We start from the raw sequence: 26,320 nt of genomic DNA on the forward strand, positions 1-26,320 counted from the left end.
GTGGCCGGTCCCAGTATAGCTCCTAAACCCCGCCTCTCCATGTATTTGAATGGGCGCGAGACACACTAAACAATTTAATTACACTTCAAATAATTGTTTCCTAAAGATGGTTTCTGTCATTTTAGGCAGTTTTTATTACAATAATTTCATTTCAAGTGTTCGTTTTTTAAATAAGTTTAGTTTTAGTGAGTTATTTGATGCTATAAAAACGGGGGGTGTGACGTCATGATTGACAGCTGAGATTGACGGCTTCTCTGAGTGAACTTGTCACTGAGGCACTAACGGACTTTTTTCTGGATTTTTGGGAGGAGATTGGAGCTTTAGCTTTAATTTCTACACTTCCATAACTGTTTATTTCACACCAACATAATTAATTGTTCTGCATCTGCGAGAGTGTGGGCGGGCTTTTGATAATCGCGCCTCTACTTCCTGTTCTCTACTGCGCAACTCCGGTCCCGAGATCACCACTGCGCAGACTCGGTCCCAAGATGTCAGCGCCGTGAGCGGGCCTATGAAAGCTTCAACTTTGGTCAGCGGAAGTCAATGAAGTCGCGTCGTCCATATTTTTTTACGGTCTATGTTCAAGACACAAGAGAACGCGCTGTATGTCAATGTCCTGTCTGTGTGTGTGTGTGTGTCAGTGTCCTGTCTGTGTGGCTGCGTCTCATGTCAGCTAATCGAGGGACACTCTGACACACACACACCAGGGGCGTCGCTAAGGGGGTGAAAGTTAGGACGATTCTAAGGGCCCACGCACTTTTGGGGGCCCCAGAGAATGATTTTATTAGTAGTAATGTATAAATGTAGACCAAGAGTTGCAAATAAATAACAAAAGTATGGCTTATTTCTGCGTTGAGGGCAAAATCCACTCACGAACCGCTCAGGCTCACCCGCTCAAATCCCGATCCGACATGAAATTGCTCTTTACTGTAGGCAACTATACTTGTGTTAGCCATTAAAAAAAAAATATTTATGTTTAAATATTATGTAATTTTTTTATTTAATATATGTTGATTATGAAAAGTGAACAGCATGAGTAAGATAGGGCACGTCATAAGATGTGCAATGTCGGAAGACAATATATGGAGGCGCCGGCGCTGTGCATGAACTGGAGCGCATCTCATAAATTAACCGAAACTCAGCGTAGGATACTTGCCTCACAGACATGAGAAACATGTCAAAAGAAACCTTGAAATGTCTTTTAATCGAAACCATTCAAAATGAAAAGAAATAGGCCATTCTCTGATTTTGTAATCTGTATGAAATGTGCATTTCTCTCTTGGCGCGTTCACTATCGTGGAGATGGCGAGTCAACATCTTCAACTTCATCTTTGCAGCTGACACTGACACAGAAAACACAAGCTTTATGCGTACGGAATAGGCTCATTTATTACTTAAACGCTCATTAGGCTATGGTTTAGAATTCTCTCCAGTATATATATTTATGTAATTAAATTAACTGTAATTAAAAAAGTGCTTAGTTGACTAATGGCTTAAATGATCAACTACTAGTCTAGTAGAAAAAACTTAAGTCGGGGGCCGCCTTACTTATTTTGCATAATAGGTCAGTGTTATTAAATTGCAGACAGAGATTTTTGATAGTTGGCTTCTATAAGTGTTGCGGAGTGGGTGTGGTAGGGGGTCTAACCTTATATTCTTTCATAGGGCCCAAAATTGCTAGCGGCGCCCCTGACACACACACACACACACACACACTTGACACACAGACAGACTCGCGTCAGTCTCCTGCTCACATCGAGTTCTCTTTTGCTCTTGAACAAACAATAACAACAACACAGAGAATTTTGAGTATTCTCATATTAGGAGTTTTAAATTAATTAAATAACATCTTAAATGAACTAAAGAGTTGTGAGGAAATGAGATGCGCGGGACAGCGCGTGAGATCCGCGCGTCATGTTCGTCAGCGGCCGTTCTTAAAGTGACTGAGCACTGATGATGCCTGTCATTAATGTTCATCAAAGAACAACGGGAACAGAGAACATTTTAGCTTTAATGAAGATTAATCTATATTTAATTTATTATTTATGCAGTTAAGAAAGGTGTTTGATAACTATTACATTTCTGTATATGTCTAACAGGGAAGGCCACAAGTACAAAATAACATTTATTGTAATGGGTTTATGTAAAGATTGTTTTAAGTTCACTTCAATTAAAAGTTATTTTTTTAAAGCCTATTTAATGTTGAAATTGGGAGCTTTCAGTTATACTGTAATGTAACATCATTAATGTTTCATAGAGACATTAGTATCAGTGATACTGGCCTTCATTCATAAAAAGATGCCATTACAACACATATTTAAAATATATTGTCTTTAAATTGTTTCTCCATTAATTTGGAGAGTAACTGAAATTATTACAATATCAAAATATTAAAAACTTAAAATATTAGAAACTTGCGATTAATCACGATTAATTACAGAAAAAATGTGATTAATTAGTTAATTTGTTTAATCGATTCCCAGCACTAGTATATTTCTAATTTATTGCGATGCACATTGGGGGGCAATATCAATAACAGCGCATATATTTGCCAAGCACTAACATTCCTCAAAGTAGTAAGAACAATAGACAATTTGAATTAAATTACACAATTTTAGGTAATAGTGGCCCACTGCTGCTTAGCAGAACTATTTCAGTAAGACAGTAATAACGTGAGTTAGCTGGTTAGACCTACACTACACTACGTATTTTGAACACCTGGTAGAAAATCAATAATTATTCATACTTACAGGTTGTGATTCTGAGGAGCAAGCTGTTCCAAATACACTGTGTACTAACCCATCTTTCAAGAGCGAACGTTTTGCGAATCCTGCGTTGAAGGGCCGGTCAAGTTGTTCACAGATGGACAACGTAGAACATAGACGGGCATTATACAAATGTGTTAGCTAGTGTTGTGTAGTCTTAACTGATTGGGATTCGATTCTTTCTTTTGGGAGACAATAACTTTATTTATCGTGCACTTTGGACTTTGCAGAACGTTTACATACACAAACAGCGATATTACAAACTGCATGAAAAGGAATATTCCAAAAACCATAACAAGGGCACTTAAACTAAAACTACAGCTAAAATGATTAAATCATTCATAAAACTCAAACTCAATCATTATGTCCCAGAAAGAATTCCTCTTATTAAAATAAGTTTTCCTTTGTTCATTTTGTGAAACGTGCTGCAGTGTGGAAAATGTGCTGCAGTGTGGAAAAACTATTTCTTTTAAAAGTACAAATATATATTTTTTCTTTCAAAAAATACAATTATCCCCAATGCATAATAACTACAAAAAAAGTTTTTGAAATCGCTTTAAATGGAGTTCACACCGCAGGTCATATCAACTTCCCAGAAGTATTTAATCTCTTCACCACACATTTACAGAAAATCAAAGCAACATCAAATTGATCAAACAGAAAATCTTTGTGTACTGAATTCCATATACCACAGGAAGCTGCACAAGTAAATATGCAACATTGCTTTGTTTGTTGTAAATGTCACTGAAGTGTTGAAACTTTGAGAGAATACGAGTAACTTCAGAGCATGTTTAGCACATGCCGACAGCTGTAGAGAATTACAGTGCTCTGTATGTTATCCAGATTCTGAGGACAAGTGTGAGGAAACATGTGAAATACAACTAAATTCACAATTGAAATAAACCACAGTGAATCATTGACTAGACACAGATGTGCTTCAATAAAATGACAGCATGTCACGTCACCGTTTCAAATGGCCTTCACAAATATCAGAAGTGTTGCATTTTTAGGTCACGAACAGATCCAAAAAATGTTTTTCCAGTCATCTTTATTTATTAACATTAGCTATTCAGCACATATACATCTAAAACAGCTACAACGTCCATAACAATCCGGAGGGTTTGATTTATACATGAAAAACCACATCAGAGTTATATTCCACCCTTTAAACTGAGAAGGTTACAGGTCTTTGAAGTATTAGCTCTCATGTTTTCATGTATTATTCCTCATTCTTTCCACTAGAGTGCACAAGATTCTCACAATCTTTCAAATTCAGGACTAGATGTGCAATATTCACAGGATTTTACAATGTTGTATCAGTTGATTACGGCAAAAAACGGAAAACCACTGTTTTTATACATTTAAATAATAGATATTTCATGTTCATTTCACAAAATACTCTTTCATTAGTTCTTTTCATTCATGATCCAATAATAAATTATGTGTCTACAAGTTTTACATTGTTTCCATGTATTCTTTTTTAAGGTTGAGATTATTTTTGAATATTATTAGATAATAATGAACATTATTAATATAATTCATTCATCATTTTATTTAATATAGTAAATATAATTATTAATTTGCAGATATTCATTTACTTTTGAAGCATAAAGTGAAACATTTTCATTCACAATCATTTTTTAAATGTATAGGAAATGTGTGACTTGTGTGTCAAATATTTATTTGTCAGGTGCTTTGTTTTTTGTTTCCAGCTATTCATGGATAATTGTCCAGGATCTTCCTGTCTGCATTCCAACCATAACATGAACAGACCTTTGATGGGCTGATTGCACACCCCCTTAAACAGTTAGCGGAATTACTCGCTACCCCCCAAAAAAAGCTTGGGACTTCCTCTTACTCTTGACAAGCCCATATTTCAGTCATGTTACAGTGATTTAAAGTTTATTATTTTTTAGATTCGAATACACATACAGTAACATTGTTTTTCGACATTATTGATTCCAAATGAGTCTGTTCACATGTTCAAGGTCTTTAGTGGATGTTTGGGTTTCTCGGTGGACTGGCATGTCCAAAGCAAACAGCTCCTCATCACACACCACTGCACACACACAAAGATGAGCGGGAGTTTTGTTCACTTTATCTGGTTTTCACATGGATTTTTGTTCTTTACACTTGGCTTGGTTTAAAAGTTGTTTACTAAAAGCGGACACGTTACTCTATAATTCTAATACCTGGTTCAGATCGACCCAACAAACACCCATAGTTCAAGATGTCTTATGTTTGGAAACATTTTAACACAGCGACAAAAGCCAAAGACTGCTGAGATGTCAGTTTGAACAGGTTTGCATGCCATCAGTGTTACAATTGTACATCAATGAAACATGCCCCTGTACAGATAATGTCAGTCAAAAAAATCACAGGTAGCAACATGCTCATGTAATCTACCGTTCAAATGTTTGAAGTAAAAAAATATGTTTTTAAATGTATTTCATTCAGCAACAATGAATTCAATTTATCAAAATTGGCATTTATGCTGTTCCAAAACGTTCTATTCGTCAAAAAAAAGCTTTGAACAGCAAATCAGCATACCAGAATGATTTCTGAAGGATCACGTGACACTGAAGACTGGAGTAATGATGCTGAAAATTCAGCTTTTCATCACAAGAATAAATTATATTTTAAAATATATATAAAAAAAAAAAAAACAGTTATTTTAAATTGTAATAATAATAAAAAAATGTTTTACTGTTTTTGATCAAATAAATACAGCCTTGAACTTAAATGACACAGATTCAACAGTCTAAGCAGTTTTTACTGGAAACAAACACACAACCAAAGTTCAACTGATAACATGACTAATTACAGAGGGAAAAGGAATGGGGAATACCTGACCTTTGATTCGGTTTCTAGTCTGTTATTTGTGTATCTTTATCTCTCTTTTCACACAAATTGATTCAAATAAACATGACTAACATGGCACAATATATAGTCTACTTTTCTAAAGCATTAATAAATATAACATACATATAACAAGTTCTCTCTTATCACCCACTTTAAGTTTTTCTCTCTCACATCATAGCCACAGCGTGAGAACAGGAACTGTGTTAAAGATATACTGTGTGTTGAAATGGTGTGATAGTTGTGGGTGAGGTCTGTGGGGAGTCGAACCCAGCAACAGGACAATCTACTGCAGACCGAATAATGAGGCTTCAGTGGCGGGGAGGAGTCAGAAGCTAAAGAGAGAATGCAGAGAACAACAAGGGGCAGAACAGAGGACATGCGTGTGTAACAGAGATTCTGAGACAGGAAAATACGAGCCATCTGATAAGAAAGCTGGGAAATGACTTGGATTTTATGAAACGGGTTTATACTGAGAGGAGAAATGAGTATCACTGATGGGAAGCCACGTTATGTGTCCACTTTCAGGATACAGCTGTCAGGCTCCCAGTCAAAGGGGGCCAGTGAACAAGGGTCCCAACCCACAAACATAGCTACAATCACCACAGTCTTGAAGAAGGCTAAAGAGACATCCAGCGCAGGCAAGTCTGGAAACTTCTTAAATCTTGCATTTAAACATGTGTTTGTGAGTGTGTTTGTCAGTATTTGCATACTCCAGACAGCTTATTTGTGTTTCTGTAAATGGGTTCGGACAAGTTGGTTGGATGTTTGCCTTTAAAACATGTTGAGGTTGACATGATCTGTATTTGTGGTTAGATGCGTGATCTCTGCAGGAAGTATTGTTCTTAAAACAATCCCTCTAAAGAGTCACTATGGTTAATAATCAGCATTTCATTTAGCAGTCATCAGAGAATGACAGGCACTGTGTTTTCACTTTCACTGCATTTGGATTGTAATCTCAGGTGATGGGGAGATCACTGCACAACTGCATTCAGCCAGATTTAGACGGGGAAATCCTGTACATTCTTATGTGCGACAGATAGGACATCATATTATCTGTCCGAATCTGAAAGTATTTGTTTTGGGGGTTTTTTAATACCAGGCTGAATTCTGATAAGCATATTTACTTATTAGAGTACTCCACCAGTTACTACATTGTAAAAAAAATACTTTTGGTTTAATTTAAAGTAAGCTACCTGGTTTTGAGGTAGTCATGTTTTTTAGTTCATTGGAATTTCAAAAATTTGTTAATACAATGAAGGAGATCTGAACCACATTAATTATCTAAGTTGATTTGTCAAAATATAAAAAGTTGGGATAACATATCACGTATTCTAATATATAAAGTGGGGTCCAAAATTCTGTGACCACTAGTATGTATTTATTTCTAAATAAATAAAATATTTAATTACAAACTATATTATATATTATAACTATATTAAACTGTACACTCTAAAAAAAAAGGTTCTATATGGCACCAAAAATAGTTCTTGGCTCGTAATCATAGGGGAACCTTTTTTAGTGCTATATAGCACCATTTTTGGTGCTTCAGTGGTTCTTCAGCGGTTCTTCAGAGGTTCTTCAGCGGTTCTTCAGAGGTTCTTCACCGGTTCTTTGACTAAGGTGCTATATAGCACCTCTGAAGAACCACTGAAGCACCAAAATTGGTGCTATATAGCACTAAAAAAGGTTCCCTTATGATTACGAGACTTTTTTTTTAGAGTGATTGAGTGAAACATTTAAATGAACGCAATGTGCATTTCAAAATATCACTTCCTGGAAAAAATACCGGATGGATCTATTACTACTTGATCTAAACCTGTGGTTGTCAACATTTTCATATTGTGCAAAATAATATCCAAAGACCCTTCATATTGGCCATGATATTTTCTGCAGTAATTATGTCAAAGCTGCTTTGTTTTCAAGCTTTTTATTAACAGAAACAGTGAATTAATTAACCACAATTATTCCTGTAATTCCAGAAGTTTCAAGAACTGTACATTATTTAACAAAACAATAGTTGTTGAAGGAAATAATAAAGGTTTGTTGAAGGTTTGCTAAGGCCCCCTCGTGGGCCCCGCCCCCCTGGTTGAGAACCATGGATCTAATCCATACAAACAACTTTTGTTAGTGTAACCTAATTTGTCAGGTTGATTTAATAAGATTAAATAACATCTCTGAGAAACATAAAACCAGTAAATGTAGATGTTACTACATGAATTACATTTGAATCTCTTTTTTATTCCTTCTTAATTTTACATCCTAACTTTATTTCTGTTTCAAAGTAAGTGTTTCAAAATCCTAAAATCCTGTATTTCCAGGTTTAAATGGGGGTGGGTCCTATATTTTAAAGTGGTCTCAGACTTTTGAACCCCACAAAATCTTATCTGCCTCAGGATGCGAATTACTGACCAGGCAAGAGGTCACTATTGGCAGGAAATTCCTTGCTTGCTAATTTGAACACCAAATTGTTTTGTGTTTCATGCACTGGCTTGTGTGGGACATGTACTGATGGTACTGCGCTCCTCTGAACTGCATTTTAACATGATTACAACACTAGAGTTTCCTTCCTTTCGTTTCTTAGATCTTATCATCTGATACATGACAGTCAAACTCAAAGAATGAAACGTTTTAGTTTGTTCTTCTGAGAGTTGGAGTCACCATTTCATTTTTCTGACGTAGTCTGTTCCCATAACAACCAGTAAAAATGCTTGTTTGCATGAACAAACAAGGATTACTTTAGGCCAGGTCAAAAGATAATGTGATCTACCTGGTCAGTGAGAACAAAAGTGTTTGGTCCATTGTTAAGACAGGACTAGAATGACTTGTTCTTTTAATCGAAATTACATATCATGTGTCCTTTGACTAAATGACATTAAAAAGACCAAACGTATTACATGTACATGAGACACTGCTGTAGATCCAACTTCACAAAAATACAAAAAAGGCCATTCATCAACATTTAAAGTTACTATGTTCAAATACATCCTTTTGAGAGGTTTATTATATTATATACAATGCTCCGCCCAATCCCTTGTATAAAAGGTAAGTGGCGGTATTTTAAACAGAAACAGGTTTGTTGAAGGAGTGTCAGATGAAATCAGTTTAGCTCTTGACTGATTTCAATCTGCTCTTTTGAGTTGCAACCCATTTTGTTAGTTATGTTGTTCATTTGTTGATCATTTTTTATTACAACCTCTGTTGCTTTTTTGCCATTCTTATGCGGCAAGTAAAATAGGCACTGTTTCTAGACAGAAGGTGTGATGACGAGGATGTTAACAGATACAGCAGCTGCTCACTGAAACACATCTCTTCATTTATACAAGCCTTGTTTCTTCCTGTGTGAACTTTATTGTTAAACACTATACATGATTCATATGTCTAAAATTAACCTAGTTTTAAACATTTTTTTTGTTAAATAGTATTTTGATCCTATTTGCAGTAAAAATATCCTTAAAACAATATACAATTGCATAAGATATGTTTTATGAGGCATTGAAATGTGAATTATAACATTTGCATATCACTGCTTCAAATTAAATGAATTAGTAAATTACTAAAATACATAATATACAATATTTTTCATCTTTCAACAGATTTAACAACATAACTGACAACTTAGTGGTAATGCATTAAACATGCTGACAACAATGTGCAGCTGGAACAGAACAGAGCAGAAGTGCAAGTGTTATATTTAAGCAATATCACACTCAAGAGTGCTGACATATTCAGACCAACAGCGCAATTGTGAATGTAATATTGTTTTTATGCAATACTTCAATAAACAAGTTATATTGAGAAACGTACATTTTTAGAACAATATTGGTAGCTACTTTTGCTTCACCAACCAAAATACTTCCAATTGAAGCCAGAGTCTTTGAACAACACTCAGCAGTGGCGTTCCTTAATGAATTAGTGCTTTTGAGCTAATCTGTTGAGTAAATGATTTACTCATAAAATGAGGTGTGTCTGACTTCAAGTGTATTAAATCAAAGTACCCCGAGAGTGGTTCGAAAGCATACGGAGCCGTCTGCTCTCTAATCGCTCTCACTGTAGCCTACTTTGATGTCATCGGCCTGTGCGGAAGACGCTTCACATTTTTAAGTACCTGAATGAATGCTTTTGAATGAATCGGTTGAGTGATCGATTCAATGATTTACTTACATTTCTTAGTACCTGAATGAACCAGTGTGTTTGAATGAATCGGCTAAATTAATGATATAATGACTCACTCATGAAGACAGTCACTTGCCCCCTACTGGTGTAAGGATGCAACCAACAGAAAGCATTGCTGATAAATCCCCACTACTAATACACAGACTGACTGGAACGCGCAAATTCAAGCGGTGTGATACAAACAGTCCCAGTGCTTTTGGATCAAATTTGAGAACCATACTTCAATATTGTATAATACATATATGTAGCTAATCTCATTCTGCTTTCCTCTGTCAAGCTAGAGAGTGGTAAACACAGCCATACAAGGGGTCTGGATCCACCTCTTTTCACTGAACCCCTCGAGGACTGTATAGTGGATGAAGGAAATGACATCACACTGAAAGGGACTATCACAGGGAGCCAGCCAATCAACGTTTCCTGGCTTCATAATGGTGAGTCCAGTTTTGTTTTCTTAATACTGATGTAGCTACTTGAAACATACAAGTCTGATTAAGAATATGTACTCTATGGACTGAAGATATAATTATGTTTTTTAATGCAAGTTCGTGTTTCTTAATTTTAAGTTTGTAAATTGAAATTGTTAAGTACATTTAAAAAAGAAATGGCGAGTCATTTCATTTACATATACTTTATATGTATACTAGCCTGGTTAAAACCAGACCATTCTCAGTAGTAACTGAGTTATGGCCTGGCAAAGCTTCATAAATCATTTCCAAAGGGGCGTCACCAACGGGCGTCGCTCAAATGCCTCTCGGCGCAATTGGATAGACCTAAAACCAATCAGAGCGATGAGGGAGATGACGTATGCAGAGCGACGGAGAAACATCTGACTGGCCGTTTCTCAATATGCGTTCTTGTCTGTACCACTGTCTATGGTCTGTGCTTGTGTTCTCAAATAGGAAATGTCCCCGGTTTCCATTTCAGAAATCTGGTCACCTTACCTAAACCACATATTAATGTTTAATTATTTTTAAAATGTAAACGAAAAGAGGCAGGGTGTTTCATACTTCGTTTTATTATAAATATATAAGATAATGAATGTAGGCCTAACTACGCGTTGCCTGAACCACATGTGTGTGGCTAATATGTTTAAGTTTTCTTTTTTTATGAAATGAGGCAGTGGTGTTTTATGACATATTTTGTACGCGAACTTCTAACTTGCGTCCGTGACTTACCAAGTTTGACTCCGGAGAATGAACTCCCGATGACGGTAATAGTTATTATATTAAACATATTATAGCCACACAAATGTAGTGAAGGCAATGCATATTATCTTCAATGCATGTATATAACAAAACGAAATATTTAAAAAACCCGGCCTCTTTTCGTTTACATTAAAAAATAAAAACATGTAATATCATGTGTTCATAATATAGCCTATGATTATCACTGTAATACAATGAGATATGATATAAAACAAAACCCAGTCTCTTTTTGTTAAATGTTAGTTTAATGCGTGATCAATATCCATTTTAAAAGTATAAGTAAAAGGTATAAGAAGCTATACAATACATAAAGCAATTCAGTCAAAGAAAGTCAGCGCTAGGAGACTACAACAGTAAAGTTTAATAGCTTACAAATATAAAGTTATGAAACTTCACTTTACCCTCAGACAAAACGATCTGTCAGGGAACAAATTATAGAATAATGAGAGCAAAGATCAGCCGTTAGATCTACACAAGACGAATCATATCTTCACATCAGAGCCAGCGGCAGACGGCAGAAGGACTGGCCGAGGAAAGGCGCCTCTCGGTGGGGTTGAGCAATTGAGGGCCGCTGGACAAATTTTCCAAAAGGCGCTCTCTTCATAAATAAACCACAGATTTTGGCTTTAAAAACAACTACATTCTCGCCTGAAAGGACTTAAAACTATATTTTGTGAAACATTAACACTACCAGGGCTCTCGCTAAGACAAGCAAGCTGGTATATCAGACTTTTGCCGAATCCAGTCGGTAAGACAGCGATAACATCTTTTTTAAGATATGAAGGCTTCTTGTGTTGTTCTTTGCTCTGGTTTTAACGGAATGGAAAAGTTTAAATCGCTTAAAACAGCCGCGATAGCTGATAGTGATGTTCCACTGCTGCATCCATCTTTGTAGTCAGTGTACAGAATCTGCTTCACTGTCGCTGCGCTGTCGTCATCGTGTAAAGCCCGCCTCAACGTTTCTGATTGGTGCCTCGATTTCTGGGGTTTATGCTGCCTTCACGTGCTATCGGAAATTTCCTAATTCCCACTTTAGAAGTCGTGATCACGAGCTTGTTGCATTCAAGTGCTTTGTTGTCGGAGTGAACAGGAATCATGGTGGACACCAGGTTATTCTTGCCTATTTATTGGGAAAATCTAATTAAAACCAACCATTTGTAGTGTCCCATGCACCGACAACCATATAAACATTCCAGATAGTCCGCTTTCTGCTGGTTCTGTAATTTCAGTCGAATGCAGGCTATTTTCGCTGTGTACCAAACATACAATACGCTTCATATGATTACTCTTACATGTAAATATGCACTACATTAATGTCAAGACAAGACGACCTAGCTGTTTTGGAAAAAAAACAATAAAATCACACCTGCCACAGCAGTCTCTCCCAGCCACCACGTTAAAGTCCCTGAAAAGGCAATTCTGAGATTTGTTTCTAAACACATTATAAATGTTAGAAATTTATTGCTGAAACACATTACAAAGACTGTGAACTATGAAGTACTGAATTCAGAAGTTAGACCGTTAAACAGTTTTTCACTGTTGCTGTGTTCAGGATTTTCTGGGCGGGGCTAAAACGGTGGCTCGATGACGCACTGGAGCCACGAGCCTGGCTCCTCCCCTAACACGATCATAACTAGAGCACATTCGCATCAGTTCGATCGCGAGTTACTGTTAGTACTGTTAGTTACTATAGTCAACAACTTACATAACAGCTTACAAAACAAAAACAATGAAGAGGTGGATTAATTTTGTGAACAGCAACCTTGATGGAGAGCTGAGGATCATCACCGACACCTGCCTCTGCAGTGACTTTACACCGGATCATTTTACAAACTTTCACCGGAGACAACTGGGATTCACTGATAATCCGCTGCAGAACCGACTATCCCCCGCCCAGGCCTTCATCCTCCCGTCCCGCCGACATCTGGTGCGTCGTGATCATAGACGCTCGTGATCAGTGAGTGTTGTCTTCTGTGCTACTGCCGCTTTCCCGCGAGTGGGCGTGGTTTCGGCGCCGACAGCGGACACACCCCCAGCATTTTAGAGCAGAGAATGCTGCTCATTTTTTCAGGTTTTTGATAAGCTATTTTATGTACTTCCCGGATTTTTTTATGATTCAAATTTGGCTGGGTGGTTAATAACACATTTATCTGTGGTGTGAGGAACTCAGAACACATGTTTAGTTTTGACTTTACAGGGACTTTAAAGTTTATGATACGCCCATCTCGGGAATTGGGGTATCAAAATTATTTCCGAACTTCCCAGTGGTAAACACGACATCAGAGGGCGTTCATGTGCAATTTTTACCTAGGAAACTCGTATTTACGATAATTCCGATAGCACGTGAAGACAGCATTAGAAATGGGTTTGAATGGGCTCTTTGCCAGACTACTTGCAGAGCAAATCTAAATTTGCTGGAAGTTGTCTGGGTTTTCCCAGGCTATATGTATACTATATTTCCAAAAGTATTGGGACACCCCTCCAAATCATTGAATTCAGGTGTTCCAATCACTTCCATGTACACAGATATATAAAATCAAGCACCTAGGCATGCAGACGCTTCTACAAACATTTGAGAAAGAATGGGTCGCTCTCAGGAGCTCAGTGAATTCAAGCGTGGTACCGTCATAGGTTGCCACCTGTGCAATAAATCAATTTGTGAATAATTATTTCCTCACTACCAAATATTCCACGGTCAACTGTTAGTGGTATTATAACAAAGTGGAAGCAATTGGGAACAATAGCAACTGAGCCACAAAGTGGTAGACCACGTAAAATCACAGAGCGAGGTTAGCGCATGCTGAGGCGCATAGTGCGCAGAAGTCGCCAACTTTCTGGAGGCAGTGGTGTAAAGCACACCACCACTAGACTCTAGAGCAGTGGAGACGTGACGAATCCCGCTTCTCTGACTGGCAATCCGATGGACAAGTCTGGGTTTAGAGGTTGCCAGGAGAATGATACTTGCCTGACTGCATTGTGCCAAGTGTAAAGTTTGAGGGAGGGGGGATTATGGTGTGGGGATTGTTTTTCAGGGGTTGAGCATGGCCCCTTAGTTCCAGTGAAAGGAACAATTAATGCTTCAGCATACGAAGACATTTTGGAAAATGTCATGCTCCCAACTTTGTGGGAACAGTTTGGGGATGACCAATTCCTGATCCAACATGACTGTGCACCATGCAGTGCACAAAGTAAGGTCCACAAAGACTTGGATGAGCAAGTTTGGTGTGGAGGAACTTGACTGGCCTGCACAGTCCTGACCTCAACCCGATAGAACACCTTTAGGATGAATTAGAGCGGCGACTGCGAGCCAGGCCTTCTCGTCCAACATCAGTGCCTGCAAATGTCTGTCTTTTCTTAATACCACAAAGTCACCCCTTCTCTCCTTGGTTTCCCTTTTTCTGTCCATTTGTACCATAACCATTTCAGGTGAGTCTGTGCTGTTTGGTAAATCCTCATTTGTTGGAGGAGAGGTGAGCTTGTTAGTTAAGGAATGTCTCCCGGAGGATGCTGGGGCTTACACCTGTGTGGCCGAAAACACAGCAGGAAAAACATCTAGCAGTGCAGCAGTGTGTGTGAGAGGCAAGTATGTACACAAATTCAACTTTAGACTAAAGTGTGTACTGTAGTGTATAAGTTCTACAACAGCATTGAATGTATATTTAAAAGTATGGGTTTGCTAAGATGGATTGGGGGCAGTTAACATTACTACAGTAGCACTGTAAGAGGTAGAAGGGCGCAGGCGTTTCTGTTTACATCATATACAGAAGTGTGTATTGACAGGATTATCAATTTCCTTCTCTAATGTAATTTTTTTTCTCTCTCTTATTTTATTTACTCCCCTTTTGTTCCTCATTCTAACAAAACAACTGTAGACTATGAAACAATTGCTGGGATCCATAAAAAGATGGCACAAACGTCTCACTCACATCCTAATTCCTCTCATCCTCACACTCCTGACATGGTGAACGGGGTCTTAAACTCAACTCAGAACGTCCCGGATGACATCAGTGTTTTTAAAGGCCCACAGTCGCCTCAGACAGGAAGTCCTATAACAAGCTCTCCAGCACTCAAAAGAGGTATGTCACAAACAATGGCTTTACCCATAAATGAATCTCAAGCATTTAAGTATAGGAAATGTCATTTAATACATGGATTATTTTTGGTTCCTCCGAAGCTTTCATGTCGTTGTAGTTAGGGTGGTGTCACTTCCTAAACTACGTCTAAAACTACTTTAAAAAGCACTTTAATTTATCACATTAGAAATCCAATTATTCCATGTCATGATTATAAATAGCTCATATATTACATGCTCAGTATATTATTATTCATAATTTATATTGATTAGTTAATGCATCAGCTAACATGAACCAACAATGAACAATATATTCTTAAAGCATTTATTAATTTTTGTTAATGTTAGTAAAAATATAATTGTTCATGTTAGTTTACAGTGCATTACCTAATGTTAACAAATACAACTTTTTATTTTAATAATGTTAATAAATGCTGACGTTAGCATGAACTAAGATTAACAAATGCTGCAGAAGTAATTTTCATTGCTAGTTGATGTTAACTAATGTAATTAATGTAACAAATAAAACCTGTAAAGTGTAACCATAAATATACAAATATAAAATGACTTTTCCTGACTGGTTAACTTATTATAAATAATGGTTTTGTCATCTTAAGCATTTCCTATTTAATCTATTGAATATTTTCTTAGACATACACACTTGATCATTTGACTCCTCCCTTATATGATAGGCAAAGCTTATGCTATCCATGCTCTTTAACACAAATGCACCCACGCCCACACATACCTGATCCTTCACATATTTGTGTGTTGTTTTTGTTTCATGTGACAGAGGTGCTTGTCAAAAGGAGAAGCAGCTCAGTTACAGGTAAGACCACCATTGTATCTGTCATCCACTTTCAATTCTACTTTTGCACATTTTTGCTGCTTGGCGAAAGATTTACTTGTTCTTATTCTTTTTTCTTTATACCATAACTTAACAGACTTTTGTTACATTCTTCTATATTTCAGTGAAGACCTTTTCTTTCCTTCCTCATTCCTTGAGGGCCATTTGATCTATGGCCTCCCACACTCACGCCTGCTTTGCTTTTCTTAATATTCTAAAAACACCATGTCTTTTAAAGCCTTTTTTATGGAATTGCAAGTTAAAGTGTAACCACTGTGACCTGCTTCAAAAAAGGAGCGACCGTTTCACTCTGCTGATCTTAACTTCCAGATGGTCTGGCTCCTCCAGGAGCTGTTAGTTTTGTATACAGAATAACAGGAAGCTGAATACAGTCTTTTGTGTCCTGGCTACTAATGTTTATCTTGAGCATGACTTTATTCTTTTTAAATACTGTAATCCTTGTTATCCACAGCAATATTCTTTGATAAAGCCTAACATTAAACATCAACTTGGATTGTGTATTTATACCTTGCAGACAGATAATCAGTTTAAGAAGCCCAAATACTTAACAGACTGAGGTATAAAAATAAGAATTTGTCAGTTTATAAGCATCACTTCAACATTTTCTTTGGCACTTCTGTTTGTAAAAGGGCAGGGCACTGAAGCACTGAATGATGGGAGTTTTCTTTTAGTCTTTCATGTAAAACACGCAGCTATCTGTGGTACCATGAGGTTCGATCAGGTTTTCATCAAGCCAGTCAAATTTATTTGAGTGTGTTGATTTGAATAATTGCAGTTTGGTGGCAGAGCTAAACGCCTGTAAAACTTTTATCTTAATATCTGAACTGGGTGAGGAATGTGTCATCTGCTTTTCTGCTAGAATAATGTTTTGTGTGAAAGCCACTCAACCAAAATGGTTTGAATGTACACTACAATTATTTGTAAATGAATAAATGATATGTATAATTAAATTACAAATAATTGCAGTTGTATATAGATATTTTTCAAATGAGACAGTGTTTACAATTGCCTTGTCTATTTTTAGTCATAATACAATATAATATAATCATATAATATGATATAATATAATAAATGAGACAATTGTAAGCATATTAGAATTGATATTAAATTTATATAAAAATCTAAGAAGTAAAAGACTTAAGCAAAAGTCTCCATTTAATCTCATTGCGGTCTAGGAGAAACAATTGAGACAATAAAGAGGTCTCATTTGTGATTTCATTTCTTATGGCCTGGTGTTTACAGCACCTGTGCAGTTTGTAGATCCATTCGATCGGCTGGAGGTGCATGTTGGAGAGACGGCCCGTTTGACGTGTGTGTTCAAAGGCAGCTGTCCTGTTGCATCTTGCTGGGTCTGTAACAAAAAAGAGGTAAATAAGCACTCACACTAACGCAACACGATCCAGACATGTTGCATTCTACAGGTCCTCCTGTTTGGGTGCATAACGATCTGTCTTTCTGAAGGTGGTGGAAAGCTCCAGGTTTCATATAGAGTCCTGTGATGAAAGCAGTTCTCTGGTGATCTCTGAAGCTCTTCCTGAGGACTCTGGACGTTACACGATATTTGTGCGAGATCGCAAAAGTTCAGCCCAACACACAGTGACCCTGAATGTCATTGGTAAGGTCAGACAAACCCCACATTGAGTTGTTATTTGGGTTGTGATCCTCTTTTAGTTCAGATCTATTACTGCAATGTGTACGCTCTGTTTTGGTTCTGTTTTCCCAGTTCCTGTTTTCTTGTGTGCTTGTGTCCCCTCCATGTAAGGTGACCTATGCGGAGCTAATCGCCCCTATTAGGGATGTCACGGTACCAGAATTCCAGTAGTCGGTACCAATACCATAAAAATGTTACGGTACTCTGTACCAATTTCGGCACCACAGCTAAATGTTTTTTTTTGTCTACATTTTTTAAAATTAATTTAATGTATTAAGTTTATTATTTATGATGATAATCATTATAAGTAAATAATACATAAACATTTAAAGGCTGTATGCTGTTTAAAAGTAGGCTAAACATTGTTTATAAAAAAAGTCAACAATCTAGGCAGAATTATTATTATTAGTAGAGACGTATTATTATTACATAGAGACGTAGCTAAATATACTGTAGGCTACAACAGTAGCCCAATATAATCTGTCCATTGAATTTTTTTTAAACAGAACTTTTATTTTGATGGGTTGCCATGAAGACCTTTGAGTGTCTGGGTTCATGATATGACAGTTTTCTCAAATGAAACGGTAGCCTAAATTCTCAGGAAGTATACGTTCGTGTCCTTATAGCGACACACGGCAGAGACTACAAGCGCGTCATTCACACAGAGACGCAGAACATGCAGGAGTAATATTTAAATAGTATTTTGCAGTTTAATATTTACAGACACTAGTATATATTCGGCTACAGTCTGGAGCCCTGCGCTTAGAAAAACACGGAAGCGACTGAACGCAGCAGCGGGTACCGCGGGAGTTGGTATACCGGTACTACAGAAATGCTGGTATCATCACATTTGTATAATTTCAGTACCGATTTGGTACCGAAGTACCGGTACTTGTGACATCCCTAGCCCCTATACTCTCATTCACTATTCTCTACATTACTCCACTAATATAGTCCACTTGAAGGAGTGAATGAAAACTAGTGAGTGAATTCAAACACTGAGTGCGCCGGAAGGCCTGCTGCTCTTGCACATTTTGTGCATGCTATTTAATAATCATTTGAAACTTAGCTAACTTAAATAGTGCCCTATTAAAGGGTATATGGGGCAATTTCGGACACAGCCCTAGCTCCTAGTGTGTACCAGTTTGTTCCCTTAGTTACTGATTACATTCACCTGTTGTTTATTTAGTAACCTCATTACTCCGTATGTATTTAAGCCCATACTTCTCCCCAGTGTTTTGTCTTGAGTTAACGTTGTTCGGTTAAATTATTATTCCTATATTCTCCTGAGTGTCAGTTAAATTAAAGAATATATATACTGAATTCTTCGTCATAGTGTTTGCTAATCAGCAAATCGTAACAATTACGGTAAAACATTTTCTATGACTAACATGATTTTCATTTCTGATTTAAATACATTTTGATATTTGAGGGATTTGAATACAAGAATTTCTAGGTTATGTAACTGTACAGAGACTGGATAAAATAAAATTATAAGATAATAAAATTAAATAATCCCATTAAAATGTAAAAACTTTTATCAACAAAACAATTAAAAAATATTATTTATTTAAGCCTAAAAAGTATTTTTATCTTAACAAAAACTCACTTGAAATTTAGAATAATTTAATAAAATTTTCATAGAAAATGGTACAAACATTTGATGATGTGATTTGTATATATGTGTGTTTTATCCAGACCTGCCCCAGCCTCCTGCCTCCTGTCCCGTGGTGTGCATTCTCTCCCCTCACTCTCTGGTTTTGTCCTGGTCGGGGCCATCTTACGATGGTGGCAGCGCTGTGACGGAATACGTGGTCGAGGTTTGTGAAAGCCCTGGTGAGACTGACCACTGGAAACAGCTCACAGCCCAGTGCAAAAGCACCTCACTCAGGGTGACCTCAGGACTCCAGCCTCAGGGAGAATACTGCTTCCGGGTCAGGGCCTGTAACGCTGTGGGCATCAGCGAACCAAGCCAAGAGTCCCAGCCAATCAGGATGGACAACCCAGGTGAGGTTTTTCTGAAATAATATAATAGTTTGTAAGACTTTTAGTGATCTTCTATGCAGGATCAATTGTTCTTTAAATGCAGCACTTTACTGGCTTGCAATTTTTAGCTAATATTTTCCCACAATTTATGGGAACAAGGTTCAGTAACCAGATTGTAAACAGGAAGAAGGCATTTAAAGTCATTACGGAAGGGAATGCAATCTAAGGGTTGAGTTTTTGAGTTGAGGTCCCACAGTGAATGAAGCCATGTTATCTTTCAAAGGAGAGCCCTGTGACGAGAAACCAGTGGAGTATGTGAATGTGACCATCAACACCGAGAATAAACTTTCTGACCACTATAATGTCCTGGAAAAGCTAGGAGTGTAAGTATCCTTATCAAATACACACATTCAGCAGGCTTCATAGCTCTCATCCACAAGACAAACACAGGAGTGCGTACATGTCCATACAGGCATACTTGCATAAAAAAGAGAAAACAACCCATATACTGTACTTCATCCTGATTCTCAGAAAAATGCCTAGATAAATGGTCATGTTTATACAAAGACGATGACTCGAAAAGAAAAATAAAACGGGTTAAGTTAGAGTCAAGGTTGGTACATTTTCAGTGGAAATTGCATCATCCCTCAAAACCTATAATTCATATATTTAAGAGGTGATATTAAACAGAAATGTTTTCCCGAAGCCCATAAAATGCTGATTTAAGGCAAACTATCAAATTCACTTAATTCTCAAGAACTGGATAAACGAGAAGTTAGGATATTGAGAAATAATGATTTATTAAATGTCACATACTTTGGGTTTAAATGCATGCATGATTTCATGATCCAATTCTGAATCTTTCCTAGAGGGAAGTTTGGCCAGGTGTTTCGGATGACCCATAAGGAGACGGGTCGTGTAAGTGCTGGGAAGTTTTACAAAGGCCGGCGGACAAAGGAGAGAGAAGCTGCGAGGAAAGAAATAGAGCTAATGAACTTATTACACCATCCAAAACTGGTGCAGTGTCTCGCCGCATATGATAACAAGACTGAGATGGTCATGGTGATGGAATAGTGAGTATCTTGCATGTTGGAGTTTTGAAGAGAGTGGTGTTTAGAAATGAGAAACGCCAACAGGTTCAATGCAATAACTTCAATAGCAACAATAGTTTGACCACTATAGTATTTTGGCACCTAACAGGTTAATCTGTGTCTGTATGTGCAGCGTTGCAGGTGGGGAGCTGTTTGAGCGTATTGTGGATGATAGTTTTGAGCACACAGAAGTGTCTAGTGTGGGCTATATGCGTCAGATTCTGGAGGGGGTTCAGTATATGCACCAGCAAAAAATCATCCACCTGGACCTCAAACCTGAGAACATCGTCTGTGTGGACAGAACCGGGTTTCGGATCAAAATCATTGACTTTGGACTTGCTGGCAAGCTGGGTAAGAATTTACAGAAAATACGGTCAACACAAAAACAAATACATTTGTGTATAATAAAATAAAGTTAAAAAATATTATGAAATATATAAATACAACAGGTTAAAATATTATCCCACTTAAATATTGTTAATATAAGTAAAAATATAAAATAAAATATAATAAATAATAATATTAGCTATAGATGACAGTTTTTCCACCATTAAAACTAAACGGACATTGATTTTATATTTCTAACTAAAAAATTACTATTGTTTTTAGACATATACCATGTTAATACCATGTTTTATCTGGACATGAGCGATGGCAATACCATGGTATTTGTCGTAGTACCATGCAAGTAATCTTTCAGTACTATGGTATATAGCAAAGTACCATGGTATGTTGTTGATACGCAGTACTTTTTGCTAGGGATCTCTGAGTGAAATGTTTGCAGGGTTAATATTGTTAATTAAAACTACAACTAAACATTAAAAACATTTTTTGTTAATTAAAATAAAGATGAAATAAAATAAAATATAAACATAAGAAGAAGAAAAACGTATTTCAGTTAGCTATCAAGGTAAAATTAACTAAACAAAAAATATATATTTTTCATATTTAAAAAATCACATAAAATTACTAAAACGGAAGAAAAAAAATACAAATACAAGCTAATTCAAAATATGAATAAAAAACTATACAAGTATATAAATAACTCTGTATGTGTGTTATGTACCTTAGATCCCAACACACCTCTGAAGGTGATGCACGGCACTCCAGAATTTGTTGCTCCAGAGGTTATCAACTATGAGCCTGTCGGTCCGGCCACTGACATGTGGAGCATTGGTGTCATCTGCTACATCCTGTGAGCTCAAACACTGCCAGTCACTTAGGCGCTCGCTGCCCCCTTGTGGTGAATAATGCCATTACATTTCACCTGAATCTGATTGTGTCCTCCTGTAGGTTGAGCGGTGAATCTCCATTCCAGGGTGATAGTGACACAGAGACTCTGGCTCACGTGACAGCAGCGGAATGGAAGTTTGACGAGGAGAGCTTTGAAGATATCTCCGACCTGGCAAAGGATTTCATTAGCTCTCTGCTCAGCAAAGATGTCAGGTGCTTTAGTATCCTTCACTTCCCTCAAACACATCATACAGATGCGTCCACACAGATTCATAACTGTGCGTTGATCCCTCTGACAGGCGTAGGATGTCCTGTGAAGACGCCTTGGCTCATGCCTGGTTGGCATGTACGAGTGTAGACAACACCAGCAGCGCCACTAAAAACCTTTCCAAAGACAAGATGAAGAAATTCCTCACTAGGCAGAAGTGGAAGGTAATCACGGAGTTAGCTTAATTTTTATTTATTGTCATTTGGTTAGCTTACTGCTTGATGTTATATGAACAACACCTAGTCAGGTAAGTGAGTTACAAAAGCACTTTAAAGTTTGACTGATTTCAGGCAGAATAAAGGAATAGTCCCTTAAAGGGACAGTTCACCAAAAATGAAAATTCTGTCTTTATTTACTCACCCTCAAGTTGTTCCAAACCTGTATGAGTTTCTTTGTTCTGCTGAACACAAAAGAAGATATTTAGAAGAATGTTTGTAACCAAGGAGATAGAGCAACCATTGACTACCATATAGGGAGGAACAAATACTATGGTAGTCAACGGTTGCTCTCTCTGCTTGGTTCCCAACATTCTTCTAAATATCTTCTTTTGTGTTCAGCAGAACAAAGAAACTCATACAGGTTTGGAACAACTTGAGGGTGAGTAAATGATGACATAAATGATGACAGAATTTTCATTTTGAAAAATGAAAATTCTGTCATCATTTACATTTCCAAACCTGTATGAATTTATTTCTTCTACTGAACACAATAAGTCGTTTTTAAAGAATATGGGTCCCATCAACTGTTTGGTTACCAACATCCTTCAAAATAAGAAAGAAACTCATACAGGTTTGGAACAACTTGAGGGTGAGTAAATGACAGAATTTAAATTTTTTTGTGTGAACTATCCCTTTAAGGGAAAATTATATTCCAGTGCTTGTGTTCAGTGTTTACTCGCAAATGTTTCGCGTTCAACCAAGATTTTTCTAGAATGATTCAAACATATCTGGGTGCTTGTGAGTCTTTTTGACCAAATTATTTAAACAACTGACTCATAAGAGTCATATGTTAGTGAACTGGACTCTTTGTTTGCATTGGACTGCATTGTTTTTACCAAACTTTCGTTCTTTCATTATCGTCGTGTTTCTCTGATTTTAGAAAACAGGCAAAGCTTTGCTGGCTCTGAAGAGGATGGCTGTCTTGTCTAAACCAGAGGCTTCTGCAAGCTTGAGCCCTGTAGACGGTGAGAAAGAAAGCAAACATAAACAAAAAATCTATGTGCAAGTGTGTAAAATACCATAACGCACAATGTCAGCATTTGTGACATCTCTGCCAACTGTGTCTCGCTCTGAAATGCTCTTTTTTTTATGCAGCGATGGATGATTTCACAGTTCATTTTCTTGCTATTATGTGTTATAGAAACAGATAAAGCAATGCAGTCTCTGGAGCTGAAGCTTCAGTGCAAACCTGAGTTCAGTAAGACTCTATCTGACCTGAGCGTCCCGCAGGGCACCAGCGCCCAACTCTCCTGTTTCATCACAGGTTAGGACACACAGCTGGACTTTCTCCATAGACATCAAAGTCTCTCATGAAGTCACAGCTTCTTCTCTTTGTGTTTCAGGTTACCCTGACCCTGAGGTGGTGTGGTTGAGGGATGGCGAGCTGCTGGAGTTGGAGGATGGGTGTGTGACGGTGGACTATGAGGAGAATGGCAGCTGTACACTCACCCTAGAGAACATCTCTCTCCACCACAGCGGCCAGTATTCCTGCAAAGCCACTAATGCACTCGGGGAGGCGCTGTGCTCTGCTACACTTACTGTAAAATAAACAGATCGGCACATGGATTCATAATAGCACCATAAATACACACCAGAGATTAAAATATACTGATATGATAATATACTTGTGAATTCAGGGTTAAAAAAATTTGTTATTGTCATTTATTATTATTTATGTTTATGAGATTATTGAACGGTTTAATATGAATATCATAACGTCACTGACGGATTAATATCAATTGAGCTATTGTATTATGACCTCTCAAAACAACAAACATTTACATTCTCATTTATAGTATACATTTGATACATTTATTTACACACTACTTAATTTTTTGAGAACTCGCCCTATCTAATTTTTCACCCCATTTGTTTTGTAAATGTATGTTAAAGACGATTTACTGCAAGCTCACATAAATCTGTCTTTATTTTTGAGCGCAATTCCCACATCTCAAAATGCAATAAATTTATGGATTAAAACAAGTTTCCGCCCCACATTATTTTCTTTCTCGATTATCCATTCCATTTGGATGTACACCACAATACAAAAGAAGTGATCTGTCACTATTTCCGTTTCATTGCAACTTTAATATATGGCATCAAATATATTAATATGTCTGACATTATGCTGTTATTAATATCCAACCAGGCTGTTCGCAAATTTTAGAGACACGTGATAAAAATGCAGATTTCATAATAATAAATGCAGTTTCGTATTTTATTAAGAATATCATTGGCATTCTAATACACACGCTAATCTGAGCCTGAGCTTGTTTTAACGTTCGCAGTCTGTGGATCGTCTTTCCATTCATTTGAATCTCAGCTAATGTTATTAACTTTATTGGAATCCTTAAAACTACTCTCTCCGCTCTGATCACAAATTTGTTAACCAAAAGTATATGCACTGATCTCAATGTAAAGGAAGCCTTAGACACATATGCAGGGTTGATGATACATGTTACTGATGGTGCATTTTGTGGTCATTCGACACCAGCCATTTGCACATAAGGTTGACGTGTCCATATCAGTAACACTAAATGTTGCAGTCTCTTGTGACCAAAGTATTTGCTTGAAATGAAGGAATACGTCTACTAGGCTTTTAAAAGCCACATTTTGTGAGAATTCTGGTCGTTCAATAGGCATCAGACAAACAAATGAAACCATATATTTTCATATATATATATATATATATATATTTATATTTATATTTATATATATATATATATATATATATATTTATATTTATATATATATATATATTTATATATATTTATATATATATATTTATATATATATATATATATATATATATATATATATATATATATATATATATATATATATATATATATATATATATAAATAAATTTATATATATTTATATATATATATATATATTTAGAGAGAGAGAGAGAGAGAGAGAGAGAGAGAGAGAGAGAGAGAGAAATGATTATGGGTTGGTTATTATGTATGAGAAATGGGTTTTCAACAGGCTGCATTTCAGAATAGTAAAACATAATCCAGTAATAAACAGAATATTTCCCTCTTTAGTGCATTATGGTCATTTTCCTACAATTTGCATCTGCAATGTACAGGAAAGAAATCAACTACATTGTCTGTCACAGTATTAACAGCTTATTTTCATGTTGAACTCCGTGTGTGGGTGACCTGAAAGGATAGGCAGATAAGAACAAGACAGAAGAAAGTCTGTCAAAGCTGTATATTGTTCTTTTACATCCCCATGTGAAGGGTCATGTTCTTGACCCAACCTGAGGTCAAAGGCAAACAGCACAAGAAGAAGGTCAATATAACCAAAATATGTGCTTTCTGGCTGAACCTGGTAACACTTTAGAATAATGGTCCGCCATTAATAGGTAACTATGCAGGAAGTAATGCAGGACTAATGAGTAGTACTACATGAACACTTCAGCTACTACTACTAATTAATAAAGAAAAAAGCTCAACTAATCAGTAAGTAATATCGAATTTAGGAGATAGTTCCTTGTTAAGTAATCAACCCTTACTGAATGAGATTAGCCTCATTAATAACTATTAACTAACTGACAAATTATAAAGAAAATTATTGTGTGTCTGAGACGTAATCAATCATCTTTTTTACTCTGAATAAATTCATAAAATGCATCACTAGTTACTCAAGGGTTACCTAGTCACTATGCAGGAACTACTAGTGATCTGGACCATTATTTTAACGTGAAAAAGATTTTTCACTTTAAAATAATGGTCAAGATCACTAGAAGTCCTTGAAGAGTGACTCGGTAACCCTTGATTAATTACTGATGCATTTTATGACTTTATTCAGAGTAAAGAAGGACAATCTTCCAGAACTGCTAATAATCTGGATCATATTTATTTTAAAGTGAAAAACTATCTTTTTCACTTTCAAAATAATGGTCCAGATCACTAGTAG

The 26,320-nt window shown here is 36.7% G+C and overlaps 1 protein-coding gene across 2 annotated transcripts; it reads left to right on the forward strand.

The window, feature by feature from the left end:
• Positions 1-5,835: 5,835 nt before the first annotated feature.
• On the forward strand, positions 5,836-24,610 carry mylk5 (myosin, light chain kinase 5). 2 transcript variants are annotated; one of them, XM_079830522.1, is made up of 17 exons: positions 5,836-6,265; positions 10,082-10,231; positions 14,432-14,584; positions 14,878-15,081; positions 15,871-15,906; positions 17,188-17,312; positions 17,407-17,560; positions 19,295-19,603; positions 19,866-19,965; positions 20,452-20,655; positions 20,807-21,024; positions 21,745-21,868; positions 21,967-22,119; positions 22,206-22,338; positions 23,273-23,357; positions 23,534-23,656; positions 23,736-24,610. In XM_079830522.1, the coding sequence occupies exons 1-17, from the start codon at positions 6,109-6,111 to the stop codon at positions 23,939-23,941; spliced, it is 2,634 nt and encodes an 877-aa protein (XP_079686648.1). In that variant the 5' UTR covers positions 5,836-6,108; the 3' UTR covers positions 23,942-24,610. The 2 variants fall into 2 exon arrangements, with proteins under 2 accessions (XP_079686648.1, XP_079686649.1); XM_079830523.1 differs by lacking the exon at positions 14,432-14,584 and having other exon boundaries at positions 5,965-6,265; positions 23,736-24,587.
• The last annotated feature ends 1,710 nt before the right edge of the window (positions 24,611-26,320 follow it).

This window comes from Gobio gobio, assembly GCF_949357685.1.
Source record: "Gobio gobio genome assembly, chromosome: 1".
Classification (NCBI taxonomy): domain Eukaryota; kingdom Metazoa; phylum Chordata; class Actinopteri; order Cypriniformes; family Gobionidae; genus Gobio; species Gobio gobio.